The 15,436-nt window shown below is 37.7% G+C and overlaps 1 protein-coding gene across 1 annotated transcript in view; it reads right to left on the reverse strand.

Annotated features, from left to right (window-relative positions):
* The window catches only part of CUNH1orf21 (chromosome unknown C1orf21 homolog), a 220,465-nt gene that overhangs the window by 27,236 nt on the left and 177,793 nt on the right, over positions 1-15,436 (reverse strand). Inside the window, exon 5 of the mRNA XM_003474917.5 lies at positions 8,336-8,396. Within this exon, the coding sequence (XP_003474965.2) occupies positions 8,336-8,396 (61 nt within the window). The remainder of the gene's footprint in view (positions 1-8,335; positions 8,397-15,436) is intronic.

Consider the following 15,436-nt stretch of genomic DNA (forward strand, 5'->3'; position numbering starts at 1 on the left):
ATAATAGTATCAAACATAACAAAATAGTATAAAACCATTTAAGAGAATGAAAGTATTACAGGGCATTCAGAACCAAATAACAGAAAATGAACAATGGCTACTATATTATCTCATTTTCCATAAAAAATTTGTTTATACTATCACACATATTAAAATCCAATAAGACACAACATGATAGGACCAATGGAAATAGAAGAACAAAAGCATGGTAGGACTTCAAAGCAAGATGATATAAAATCAGCAATGGCTGCCATAATGTCTTGTTTTCTTCAAAATAGCTGTTCATACCATCACACATAATAAAATCAAACAAAACCATAAAACCATTTCACCTAATGAATGAAAACATTATAAGGTTTCAAAGAATTGTAATGGGGAATCATGATTACCATAAAATCTTATGCACTCTTACCATTTCTTACACTAGGAAGACTATACAGTATTTATATATGTGAGTTTGATTTATATCGCTTATGAGTATGGTCTTAAGTTGCATCTCTGTGTTGTATTATTAAAACAGTGATGGTATCACAAGGTGATGACAGAAATTTTAAGTTCCTTATAATCTTACGTGACCACAGTTGTACATGTGGTCAGTCAGTGATCATGTTATGGCTGCAAATAACACCTATTGTAAAATGCAACTTATAAGTTAGGCATAGTACGATATTAACAATACCTAATTAATTATTAACAGTAACTAATTAGAAAAATATAATGACATGTGGTAATAAAAGTGATTAAGACTTATGAATTGTTTCTGGAATTTTCCATTTAATATTTTTGGACCTCAGTGGACTGTGGGTAACAAACTGTGGAGAGGGAAATTGGGTCAGGTGAGATTATTGCATTAGACTCACAAATCTGTGAATAACTGTCTGAATTATCTGTGGCACCATGAGTAGGTGTTGGCTGGAGACAAGCTGTTATCCTGAGGCAATTATTAATTAACATAGGGAGAAGATGTTTGTAAAGAATTCAGAGCAGTGTCAGGCACAGTTGACTCATGATAGGTTTTTGCAGGAAGTGCTTCCTTGTAGTTTGAGGTAAGGGGACCACATTGGGTACAAAATGACATACATAGATAAGCACACTCCATCAAAGAAAGGGCTATTTACTGGTCTCTGTCTTTTTTTTTTTTTTTTGGTACCAGGGATCAAACTCATGACCTCACGCTTGCCAGGCAGGCACTTACATCACTGAACTAAATCCCCAGCCCTACAGGTCTCTGTCTAACTTGACAACTTTTAATACGTGAGGGCAGTCTGAAATCCTAGGGTGCTCTATCACACATCAAACTTTTAAGGGCTGGGAATTTAGCTCAGCAGCATAAGCACCTGCCTTGCAAGCAGGCAGTCGTGAGTTTGATCCCTGGTACCGATAAAAACGAAAAAGACAAAAACAAAACAAAACAAAAAAAAAAAAACCTTTTACATACTTACTCTTTTTTGTTTTAACTGTACAAAAGCCTTACAATGCAGACATCAGAATATTGCTACTAGCAACAAAACAAGCAGTGAGAAATACAAAAGTTCTCTGAGCGACCCCAGTCAGTGGTTGGTGAGTGAACCAGAACAGTGCCTGGCCTCCAGTTGCATGGAGGAGCAGCAATGGGCCAATGAGATTGTCATTTCATTTCAAAGGGGTCTAGGCTGGAACTCTAACAGGAGAAGAGCCCTGGGGTCACTTCATTGACAGTGTCCTGAAGTGGAATGAAGAAAAGGCTGTCCAGTCTCAGCAGACAACTGGCAGCTGGACAAGACTGGAGGGAACTCTGCTGAGAAACAGGAGCTTCGACCACACAGACTTCGTTCTGGTGATTGCCAAAAGTCAGTCTTGGCCCTATGTACAAAGGACTGGAAGCAGCTCCTTCTCTGTGACAGATAGTTCAAATAGGCAAATGGCCTTGGATAGTGGTAGACTAGGGCACTCTATCACCAGTGCATGAGAGGAATTACTGGTCTGGCCAAGATCAGCCCCAAACCCAGCAGTAATCCTACTGTAGACTTGGCAATGTTACTCAGTACAGATGCTAGCTCTGATTAGGGAACTAACCAAACTTGAGGTACCAGAGGAATTTTTTCCATTTTCACTTTTATGGAGGGATTGTTTAGGTATTGACATTTGTTTATTGTTTGGTTTGTTTTCTCTGTTTTGCCTCTCTCTTTCCTCAACAGTCTTCTTTGATTTTTGGATATTTTTATGTGAATGAACCTTGTCTCTAGTCTTTCTGGTTTGCCTGGATGTTTTTTTGCTTTCTCCTTCATTCTTTCTCTCCTATCCTCTTTTGCAGCTTCCAAAAGTTTGGGTGATTATCCTCTGTCCTTCAGTCTTACTTCTGCTATATTTCTCTTCAGTTAGTGATCAGTTTTGTTTCCTATCTCACTTAAATTCCTCTTTTCCACCAGATAAAATCATTCAAGGGGAAATTCACTGTATACCAGTTCCTGGTTTTTGTTGGCTATTGTTAAATAACTATAGATTTCGCTCCTATGGTAAGATACAAAATTAGCAGTTATCACAGACTGTCAGTTTCTAGGCTCTGCTTAATGATGTTGTCATTGTTAATTGTACTACTTTATCTAGGACACCATTCTTGTTATAACCAATTGTTTATCCTTGTATGATAAAACTGAAATAATCAGGTACTGAAATAATCCACAGTAGTAAAGGACTGGATATTGAGCCAAATAAACAGCAACCACTCATCCCTAATGAAGTAGAAGGTAGGATCTTGTCACAAACACAAAGACCAACAGCTAGCAACACCTAGAAGACATCTCAGAGAAAGAGACATTTTCTATGAAAGCTTTGGTACTAGTGATAAAGCTACTTAAAAATGAAAAATAGGGGCTGGGGATTTAGCTCAGTGGCATAAGCACCTGCTTGCAAGCAGGCAGTCATGAGTTCGATCCCTGGTACCAATAAAAAAGAAAAGACAAAAAAAAATACAAACAACAACATAGGAAACAAATTATTACTAAAAAAATAGAAAATGATAGAGATAGAAGCAAAATGTAACCCCAGACTTCTGTCACAGCCCTCCTCCCCAGGACAAATCTAGGGGACAAAGAGATAGAACTCAGAAGCCATTCAGTAGAGTTTTCTGGAATGACAGCAGCAGAAATAAACAATCTCTCTCTCTCTCTCTCTCTCTCTCTCTCTCTCTCTCTCTCTCTTTCTCTCTCTCTCTATATATATATATATTATATATATATATAGAGATTATATATATATAAATATTATACACACACACACACACACACACACACACACACAGAAATCAGAACAGAAATAACTTCTCAGGTTAAAAAAAGAGACAATGACCATAATGAAGTACTTGCTCGGTAAATCTACAGCAGTCATAGACAAAAATAGAGGAGCATAGAAAAATGATAGAAATCATAAAAGTCTATCATAGGAAACAAACAGAATCCATTAAACAGATTCAAACAGATATTCAGGAAATTAAAAATTCCACTGAAAGTTTGCAAAACTGAATGAAAAAAAGTGAAGACAATATCAGACCTAGAAGACAGGATCTTGATTAAAAATCATGAATCATGAAAAGAAAGATCTCTTAAGAACAGTACCGGACCATGAAAAAACAATCCAACAACTGCAAGATGATACAAAGCAGAACAGCATATGATTGATCACATTCAATAAAAAAGCAGGAGTCAGCACAAATGAGATGAAAAACTGGTTTACAGAAGTAATAGCAAAAAATTTCCTAAGTATGGAAAAAAGAACTTAACATGCAGATAAGTGAGGCATACAAAACTCCAAATTTGTCATGAACAAAATAAATCTCTGCCAAGGTATACAGTAATACAGAAATTCAGCACAAGAACAAAATATTAAAAGTTATTAGACAAAAGAAACAAATCACCTATAAAGGAAAGCCCATCAGAATCACAGCAGACTTCTCAACACAAATCCTTAAGACAAGGAGAACTTGGAGTAAAGTATTTTAAGTATTAAAAGAAAACAACTTTCAACCCAGATGGATGTACCCTGAAAAATTACTCTACAGAATTAATGGAGAAATAACATGACAAAGAACAACAGAAGAAATTCATGACCACCAAAACACCTTTACAAAGTGTTCTGAAAGATATTCTAGGAAGAGATAACAAAAACCACAATTCCAAGAGAACCAAATAGAAATAAGCCATCAGGCAAGGCAAGCAATTAGAGGGGAAAGACAAGAATCGATCAGCAGGAAAACAATATGACAAGGACAAACCAATATATATCAGTTATAACCATCAACAGAAATGGTCTCAATTCGCTGGTCAAAAGAAATGGCTGGCAGAATGGATCAAGAAACAAGATCCAACAATATGCTGCATTCAAGAAACACATTTAACTTAAAAAGAAATTCATAGAAAGTCAAAGGATGGAAAACAATACTCCACATGACAGGAACCCCCAAAAAAAGCAGGGGTAGCTATTCTATTTTCAGACAATGTTAACTTCAAGCTAAGACAGATCAAAAGAGATAAAAAAGGTCACTATATAGTTCTTAGGGGACTGCTCCAAGAAGAAGAGATAAAAATCATAAGTATACATTCATCAAACACAGGTTTACCCAACTATATAAAACAAATATTAATGGACACGAATAATCAAATAAGCACTAACACAATTGTAATGGGGGACCTTAACTCTCTATTGTTGCAAATAGATCAACTAGACAAAAAAAATTGAAGAACAAATATCAGAACTGAACCAAACTTTTAAACCAATGGATTTAGTAGATGTCTACAGAGTGTTTTACCCCATAACATCACAATGCACATTCTTCCTAGCAGCACATGGGAGTCTCCAAAGTAGACCACAAGCCATCTCATAGAACATACTTGAGTAAATACAAGGAATTTAAGTTATCCTATGAATATTTTCTGACCATAGTGCAGTGAAACTGGAAATCAATGGCAAAGGAAACCACAAAACTCCAAAAATACACAGAAAATACTGACCAACCAGCCGATCACAGATAAAATTAAAGAAAAATTAAACAGTATCTACAATTAACTAATAATCCCAATATAACATAGTAAAACTTCAGGGATGCAATGAATGCAGCCCTAAGGGAAATTTACAGCTGTGAATACTCACATCAGGAAAATAGAATGATCTTAAATGAACAACCTAATGTTGAACCTCAAACTTTTAGAAAAAGAACAAGTCAAGTCCAAAGCTTTAACAATGGAGGGAAATACACACATAAGAGAAGAACTTGATGCAACTGAGACTAAGAAAACAATACAAAAATAAATCAATTAAAGAGTCCTTTGAAAGATTAAATAAAATTGACAAACCCTATTGACAAACCCAAAATCGACAACTTTATATATAAAAAGCAAAGATTCAAATTGATGTAATTAGGAATTAAAAGGGTAAAATCACAGTGGTCCTTTGGAAATCCAGATCATCAATATCCACTTCAAAAACTTTTACTCTAAAAAGATGGAAAATAGAAGAAATAGACAGATTCCTAGATACACGTGAATTACCAAAGTTGAATCAAGAAGATATAAAAATTCTAAATAACCCAGTATCAGTCAATAAAATTGCAAATATCATTGAAAACTTAGCAACAAAGAAAAGCTTAGATCCTCATGGATTCACTACTGAATTCTACAAGAAATTTAGAGAGGGTCTAATGCCATTATTCCTCAAACTCTTTAACGAAATTGAATGAGAACCAATACTCCAAAGTCATTCCTAGAAGCAAGTATTAACCTGATACTAAAACCAGAAAAAGACCCAACCAAAAAGAGAACTACAGGCCAATCTCCCTAATGAATATAGACACAAAAATCCTCAATAAGATACTGGCAAACAGAATGCAGCAAATCATCAAGATTATACACCATGGCCAAGTAGGATTCATCGCAGGGAAGCAGGGACATGGTTCAACACATGCAAATTAATAAATGTAAATATACCATATTAACAAAGACAAGGACAAAAAGCATATAATCATTGAAAACTACAGTTCTCTGAAAAAAGAGACTGAAGAATGTATCACGAAATGGCAAGATATACTTTGCTCCAACATAGCAGAAATGGACATACTTCCAAAATAGTTATACAGATTTAAAGCAAAATACCATCACCATACCTCACAGAACTAGAGAAAAAATTCCTAAAATTCATTTGGAACCAGAAGAGATCTAAAATAGCAAAAACAATTCTAGGCAACAAAGGCAAGACAGGGGGCATTACCATCCCTGACTTGGACTTATACTACAAAGCTACTGTGATAAAAACAGCACAGTACTGACAAAAAACAGACCTGAGGATCAATGGAACAAATTAGAAGATGCAAAAACAATTCCAAACCTACTCAATCACCTAACCTTTGACAAAGGGGCAAAACACCTTCACTGGAAGAAAGATAGCCTCTTTAATAAAGAGTGGTGGAAAAACTGGCTTTCCACATGCTGAAGACTGAAAGTAGACCTATGTCTATCACCATGCACTAGGCTAAAATCAAAGTGGATCAAAGATGTAAACATTAAAACAGAAACATAAATTTTCTGGAGCGAGAATAGGTAGAACTCTTGAAGACATAGTTGTAGGCAAAGACTTCATGAACAACATCCCAGTGGCAAGAGAAACACTAAAAAGAATCAACAACTGGGATCTCATCTTATTAAAAAGCTTTTGCACAGCAAAAGAAATCACCAAAAGAGTGAAAAGACAACCCAAAGAATAGGGAAAAAATCTTAGTCAGTTGTTCTTCTGACAAAGGACTAACATAAAGAACATATAAAGGACTGAAAAAAGACCAGAGTCACCAAATTTAAAGACCTAATCCAAAAACGATCACCTGAAATGGGTAGACTCTTCTCAGATGAAGAAGTACAAAGGCAAACAAATATATGAGAAAATGTTCGGCATAATTTATTATTCAAGTGATGCAAATTAAAACAATGCTGATATTCCATCTCACTCCAGAACTAATAGTTATCATCAAGAAATCAACCAATAACAAATGCTGGAGGGGCTCTGAGAAAAATGAGCCCTTCTTCCCTGTTGGTGGGAGTGTGGACTGGTGCAACCATTGTGGAAATCAGTGTGGAGATTCTTCAAAACACTGGCACTGGAGATCCCACTTGAGCCAGACATTCCCCTTCTTGGTATCATCCGAAAAGAATTAAAAGCACCATAGCACAGCAATGTATGTACACCAGTTCACAGCAGCAGAGTGTGCAATAGCCAAATCTTAGAAACAACTTAAATGCCCTTTGATTGAGGAATCAATAAAAAAGCTGTGTTTTTTTATACAATGGAGCACTACTGAGCCATAAAGAAGTATGAATGAGACATATATAGCTACATGGGTGGATTTGGAGACCATACTCTTCAGTGAAATAAATTGGACACACATATGTAAATATCACATTGTCTCTCCGGTGTACGTGGGAAACATAATGCATAATACACATTGTGAAACAGGAAGAAATGGTTCACAGGGCAAGGGGAATTGAGGGTGAGGGAAAGAAGGAAGAAGAAGAAAATGAGAAACAAGGATAGAATTGGAACAAAGCTTTGTAAATAAGGAGGGGACATAGGGGTTGAAAGGAAGGGGGGGAAACTGCAAAAAAAAAAGAACTAAGTATATCATGTGCAGGTACAAGTTCCCTACGACTAATGTGATAGTTATGTACATCTAAATTGTACTAATGAATTTAGTTTTTAAAAATGATAGGGAAAAGTTCATGGAAAAATAAACAAGAATACAATCATAACCTGAAAGCAGAGGAAGATACTGTCTTTATTGAGTAGGATATAATACACTCTCTAGATAGCACATTGCTAAAGGCATTGTTAACGATTTGAGTGTTTCAAAATATAAAGATTAACCTGAGGTATATAAAAAAACAATAGTATTTATGAAAAGGTGCATGATCTAAACAGACATAGTAACACACTGAATATTAAGATAAGTTTTTTTTTCAGATTCTGAGGATAAAATCCACAGAGAGGTGCCCTCCCATTGAGCTACCTACTGCCCCAAACTCAAAAGTTCATTCTTCAACATTTGTTTCAATTATTCAGGAAATTATATTAATTTTAACTTGTTTTCAGTTTTCTTTTCAGAAACTTTATATATTATCTTGGCATAAATGTCACAGAAATGATAAAATGCCTCTGGCTACTTAAAAATATGTAAAGTTAAAGCACTATTTCTATGTTATCTTAAAGGAAATAACAGTAAAAATGAAGTTAGCTTTCCTTAAAAAATACTGTTATCATAATTTATAAAGCATTTAGTACATTTTCCTTGAAACATGTAGTCTGTTTTTTTGCTACTTACCTTCTCGATTTTTTCATCCAGCATTCTGAAGAATTCTTGTTGGCTTTCAGAGATGTGCATGCTGAAAAACAAAGAGGAGTTAAATATCTGTTCAAATGCTTTCTTAACCCCAGCCGCCTCAAACGAAACATGGTGAGCCCATACACTCTGGGGCACTTTTTTGCAGATTTTCCTACTGAAATACTCCAGATTGTATTAGAGATGTATGTCATTACAGTAATCCTCAAGTGTGTTTCATAATAGTCTACCAGTGTCTACGATTGAAAGAACACAATTTCCTTTCAATATACAGATGTTATATATAGTAATGTTAACTAGGAGGTACGTGTCAATTTTTTTCTCCATAACCCATTCATAATTTAACAAGAAACAGAGCAAGGGCAGGCAGCACATGGCATATTTCAATTTTGTGCAGCATAAAAAGAAAATTTATCCTGGTTATATTAAAATGTGTATTTTAAAGAGGTTGCCAGTATCCAGCTGATGTACAGATGTGGGATGGAGACCAGCAAGCTGAGAACACGGCGATTTCCTTGACATTGTCCCTGATCACATTCTACCTCTTCAGGACCAAAATTCCCTGGAATGTGTAAGCTAGTCAGAGGGAACACCTGACAGGTACTTGCTCTATGTGTTTGCATTTTCTATGCCATTTAACAGCTTGCTCAGTAAGATGTTGACATGGTTGGTGGGGACAAAACACGAGAAGAGAAACATGGCAGATGAGAAGGGTATGGGCAGTATGTGCCTCAATGGTCTTGTTTCTACTGAGCAGAGTTAAGGGTGTTCCATGGAGACTGAGGATGCTGAGTCAGAGACACACACGCCATGTTTCTTTCTGTTCCTACTAGTGCTTACTGGTTGTAGGATCTGGTATTTGCATGTGGGAATAAGTTCAAGAATAGTTTCTTCCCGTCAATCTAAGTGTGGGAAGAAGTCTAACTAATGTGCCATTGCACAATGCTCATTACATTAGCACAAGTAGCACAAGTGACCCTAAGCCCTTCGAGCCTCCTCTGGCAGACAGCAGAACTCAGAGGAACATTCTCCCTTGATTTGAAACCAAGATTCAAAGTCTGTGAGCACGTGATATAAGCTTTGTTTTAAGGAAAATAATGCAAATATCTGACACCATTAATCATTTCACAGTTTACAAATTACTTTCACACATCATTTAATTTTGCCATCCTTTATATATCAGTTTAAGTAAGGCGAATGTTTTGTTTGGGGAAGGATGTGTTTCTTAACACAGGTTTGAGAGGGAAAGCAGGATCTAGGATGAGGATACATTAAACACTGTCTCCTCAGAATCTTGGACATAAAAGCCCTTTTGCATATGGCATTTTCCCAGATCAGTCATCGTTTTACTTGTTGAAGCACCGAAACAGCTTTTATTTGAGCCACTCTGGATGTCAACCTTTTTAAATTATACATATTTTAATAGAGGATCTGCCCCAAATGATTCTTAATTTTCCCTGTCTGACTTGGATCTGTGTCCTTGTTCTCAAATCCTAATATTCTCTGCAATGAGGTGCTAACCAGAGACACTGGCAAGGGTGGAGCAGGCTCTCTGTCAGCAACATGTCTTGAGCTCCCATTCTCAGCCTGCTTTGAGTTTTCCTCATGTCCCTTCTTGTCAGAGTGGTGTCAGTCCTCCCTCAGCTTTCCTCTCAGCTGCTGCTTCTGCTCCATGCTTACAAGTGCACAGCCAGGTTTGTCTGCTGTGTCTGCAGTTCGTGTAACAGGATCTGAGAGGAGCCATGGGCTTTCCCATGAGTCAGAACATGCATCTTCTGGCCTCCATGTTGGCTGTCCAGGTTTCCCTTGGGCATCCTTCCTGTTTTTCGCCAAGTTCTCAAGAGATGAGATTGCTGGACAGCTGTGGGTCTCACATAGGAAAAGCAGGAAGAGATGCTACTGGGGAATGAATCCAGAGCCCTGCACATGTTAGCCAAGCACTGTACCTCTGAGCCACATACATCTCTAACACTTTTCATTTTGAGACAGGGTCTCACTAAGTTGCCCAGAATGGCTTTGAACTTGCAGTCCTCCTGCCTCAGCGTACCCAAGTAGCTAGGATTATAGCTGTGCACCACTGCACTTAGGAAAATACCTTGTCATAGATAAGATATTATAACCCTGTGTATACATAGTTTCCCTAACAAAATTACAAGAGATCTCGCAACAATGGTATTTTAGGTCTGTGTTCATGGAAGAAAATTTCTGGTTGGTCTTCTTAGCATATATTGTTTTGTACATAATAGAAAGGCAAGAAATTTTGTTAATTAAACAACAAAGTGCTTTCTACATTAATGTGATTCATGGGCCTGCACAGAGTCAGCACATGTTAGGATGGGTGAGGTGTAGTCTCAGAATCCTCATTTAATCAGTGAAATTGTCTCTGGAGTCCCTTCTATCACTCACAGTCTATGAGTGTTACCAATTTCTTTGGCTCCCTTACTTAATGGTCACAATATGAACTGGTTGGTTCGCACTTATGCCTATGCACACCAGGGGGCTAGGGAGACGTGTCTTAATGCTGTAGTTGTGTTTGCCATCTCTGAGATCACAATGTAGTTACTGGAGACTCTAAATCAGGAGCTGGGGACTGAAGGTGAAAGCCAGGGGCCTCAGGATGCAGACCTCATGCTCACAAGCACAACACCTCAGAAGTTTCAGCTTTGCATGTCCCACTGCCATGGAAACACTGCAGTTTTCTTTGTCCAAGAGCATTAGGCCTGTCTGCCTTTGCCTCAGCTGGTAAGTGACCACGGTGAATCATACAGACTGACTGACTCTCTTGCCATGCTGAAATACAGTTACACTTACACTGTTAGGATTAACTGAATGGAGGCAGACTTGCTATTATCAAAGCTGCATGCTATGAGACTTTCCATCCCTGAGACTGGCAGACACTGCCAGGGAAGCAAATGCCCACACAGCATCCCAGTTATCTGTATATCATCTCAGGAATGGTGCCATATGAAAGCATGAGGCTTACTCTGCCGGTCTCCATAGGCTCATTCCAGAAGTAAGAACATAAATAAACTATCTCATATCCACGATTCTTGCTTGGACAAACACAGATCCCTCTCTTCCCAAGAAGAATTCTATCCATAGAGCAGTACTAATATGAGTATTTACCTTAAGAGTACAAAATGTACTGTGAAGACCAATCCTGGCACAGCAACTCAAATTTCAGATTCTTTCTAGAGCACAATTGCTGACTGTGAGTGGGAAGAAGAGAGGAAGAAAAGCTCACGGCTTCCCCATCTTCCTTCAAGCTAACAGAAAGGGACTATTAAACTGTCTATGATTTAAGTTTACAGAGTATGAATGGTTGGTGCTGAGATTCATTAGACCTAAGAAGCTTTTACAAAGCTTTGTGCTGGTACCTGATCTAATGAATAAAGTTTACCAATTCAGTATTTCCTATCTCTCTCCAATAACGAAGACTCAACCTTGCATTTCTTGTGCCTCCAGTTAGTGCTGCTAAGCTCTGTGAGCTTCCCCAGCACCACCACAGGCTCTTCCTTCTGGGACCTCTCAGCTTCATGGGACATGGGAGGACAACACTAAAGAATCAAACTAAGGAATGAGGGCAAAATGGGCTCAGAATTAAAAGATGAAATGACTTACATTTCTAGTGACTTAAATAATAAAAAGTACCAAATAATAAAATACCAAGTTACAAATCTAAAAAAGATGACATGAAAATGGGAGGGAGAATATTACTAGGCAAGTGGAAGGGACCAAGGCGGAGGACATGTAAAGGATGGTAATGAAAAGATGGACATGATCAAAATTATATGTATGCATGCATGAAAATACCACCTTCAAATCCAATAGTTTATACAATTAATAGGCACCAATAAAAATATAGTTTGTAAAGTAGTATGTCATGTGAAAAAAAAAAAAAGATAAGCTGAGCAAGGTTCTAATTCTTTAAAATTTTACATGAAAAATACTACTTTGGAAATTCACTATTCTGAGCCAAAGGCATTTGAAAAACAGCATGTGAAGGACACGCTGATCTCCCCTTTTTTCCCTGAAAGCAGGAGATACAGTTCTTTATACCGGGAGAAAAGAAATGTTGTTACCATTGGAGATGGGGAGCTAAAGCCAAGAGAATCCTCTGCAGACCTTGTTAAAGTAACTATTATCAATTTTTGGTGACCCCTCCTCTGCCCCCATATTTCAGGCATTCTCCACAATTGCCTATCTTTGTTCAGCCTCATATATAAGCATTTAGTTTCTGTGCTTTCTGGGATCTTCATTTTCCTACAGAGATTCCGTGTACATGTTAAAAAAAAAAAAAAAAACTCTATCTTTTCTCCTGCTAATCTGTTTTATACAAATTTAATTCTCAGGCCCGGCTGGAAACCCCATGAGGACTGAGGTAAAGTTTTGACTCTCTTACACCTACAAACATGAAATTCAATTACCCAGGAGGTTCCTGTAACCTTGGCCTGACCACCGTTATCCTTCATTACCATCATTGTTTTTCAGCGGGAGCTCAGGGAAATAGACTGATCTTCATTTCATGACCGATTTCTACTTGCTTTTATTTATTGAGTTAATTATGTTGTTTTCACAAAATAGTATAATAAGGATGCATGCAAGCAAAACAAAAACTAAAACTAGAACCTTGACAACCAGCCACAGTGAACTCCAGGTTAGTTCCTGTCCTCGTGTGCTCCCTCCACCCCGTGTGACCTATGTATCTTCATTTGTCTTTCAGATAGTTCCACTGCAGTTCTATGAGTATTTTAAAGCAGACAGTTACCAATAGCAGTTGTTTTTTTTAACTTTATAAGGACAGCATCATGGTCTAGGCATCCACCAGGAATCACTCTTTCTTCTAATACATTGCTAGAGCCTACCCAGCACTATGGATTGCAAAACAGTCTGTTAAACTGTGGAATCATATTCTCTCTGTTATGTAAATATAGCACAATTCATTTATTGGACCTTTAAAGGGCATTTTGGGTTTTTCAAACTATTCAGGCATCCTTACCAAGTGCCAGACAATGTTATAAGTACTGGGTATACATTATCATATTTGATTCCAGGACTTGTCTGACAGAATTTTTCAGTTCCATTTTTCTTTAAGAAAACAAAGACATTAGGTCACCTGCCTGAGGCCACAAAGCTGCCGTGTGTAGCAACAAATGAAGGTGTGAAGGCTACTTTCTTTATCGGATGGATTAGCCTTCTAATAGTGGGGTAAATAACCTTCTATTTATTCATTCATTCATACTGGAAATCAAACCCAGGACCTTGAGCATGCTAGGGGTGAGCTCTACCATGGAACAACACACCTCCAGGTCTATTTTATATGTCTGCATAATAAATGATGGCTTGTTTTTTAACATTACATGTCAACAGCAGAAAAAGTATAACTCTTCCTTAAACATCCCTATTCCAATAGATTTCTTAGTTGAATTCCAGGCACCCAATATTCTTTTTCCTATATTTTCTGTTTAAAACACACACACACACACACACACACACACACACACACACACACGCGTGCGCGCGCACATGCACACGCACATGCACGCGCGCACACACACAATGTGAAGACGGTATTTTCTTCATCATTTTAGTGTAAACTCATGAGCCAATTTAATAAACTCCTCTGTGAGCTGTAGCACTTGCCAGTTAGTCTGCAAAGCATGCTGCTTCAGGGTGTCAAGGTTAAGGAATGTGTTCTTCCTAATAGGACAGAGAAATCATCCATCCAATCTCTCTGTGTAAGTCAGAGGCAAAGGAAGCATTTGAAAGTTGCATACTTGGGGCTGGGGATTTAGCTCAGCGGCATAAGCACCTGCCTTGTAAGCAGGCAGTCGTGAGTTCGATCCCCGGTACTGATAAAAAGGAAAAAGACCAAAAAAAAAAAAGGAAAGTTGCATACTTCACAGGGCTTGGATGAAAAGGTGATTTGGCTGTGTTATCAGACATTTATTGTCCCCAAAGGCAGATGCAGCGCATCAAAGCGATTAGCAGGGAGGCAGATGAGGAAGGTTACTGTTATAGGACAATGTTAACCTGAGGGTGAAATAATTCATCTTATCATTACACTCATGTTGTAAACCGTAAGTGGATTTTAAGATGTTCAGCTTTCTTTGAAAATAAAAATTAAATCATTGGGATGTTCCCTATCCTCGGAGGTACCTGACTGCTGTGGCACAGGGCCACCCCTGCAGAGATCCACAGACAAAGAGCGAGGTTAAGTGATTACAAATGGGGTTGTTTTTAGGAACTTTTCTAAGAAGGCCCATAGATAATGTAACTTCTGCTTATGATCTTGATTTTTGTGGTTCCTATATACATGTAGTAGTCAAGTTTTGGTGGTTCCCAATGTACCTGTGTCACAGGTATCATCAGGGCATTTGTTTGAATTTAGGTAGAACACCGCAGTAGAGGTGGCTTCTCAGCACAGTCCTTTTCCATTTGGTGGTACTGAGGATTGAAACCATGGCTTCACGCTCACTACATTCCTAGTCCTTTTTATTTTGAGACAAGATTTTCTTAGTTGCCCAGGTGAGACTCAAACTTGAAACTCTCCTGCCTGACATTTCTGTGTTGGGATCACTATTGTCCACCACCACGGCCAGTTAACAGAGCCTCTGTTAAGAAAGGGGAGGCTGGCTTCATGGCCTCAGAGAGTGCCAGGCACAGTGGTGCATGCCCATAGTCCCAGCATTTGGGAGGCAGAGGTAGGAGGATTGCCATGAGTTTGAAGCCAGCTTGGACTACGCAGAAAGACCCTGTTTCAGAAAACAAAAAAAGTAAAATGGTTTCAAAGTACATTTTATTTCCAATATAGAGCCAGTTCTAAAGTAATCTAGAAAACTACTCATTAGTTACTTTAACCTTTAAAATGCATTTACTACTTTAGTAAAAAATTTATGGATGATTACTTGTTGGTAATCCACATATTTTCAAGTACTTGCTCACTGAGGAAATGTACTAGCACTCTACAATCCTCACGTAGTGTAATCTGTTTTTCAAAAGGGGTTTTTCTTTAAAAATCATTAAAATTTTTAAATTATGAATTAGAAACACATAGAAAGCATATAATGTTAGTTTCACTTT

The sequence above is a fragment of the Cavia porcellus genome, unplaced genomic scaffold, assembly GCF_034190915.1.
Source record: "Cavia porcellus strain 051 isolate PalLab524CR breed Dunkin Hartley unplaced genomic scaffold, mCavPor4.1 scaffold_29, whole genome shotgun sequence".
Taxonomy (NCBI): domain Eukaryota; kingdom Metazoa; phylum Chordata; class Mammalia; order Rodentia; family Caviidae; genus Cavia; species Cavia porcellus.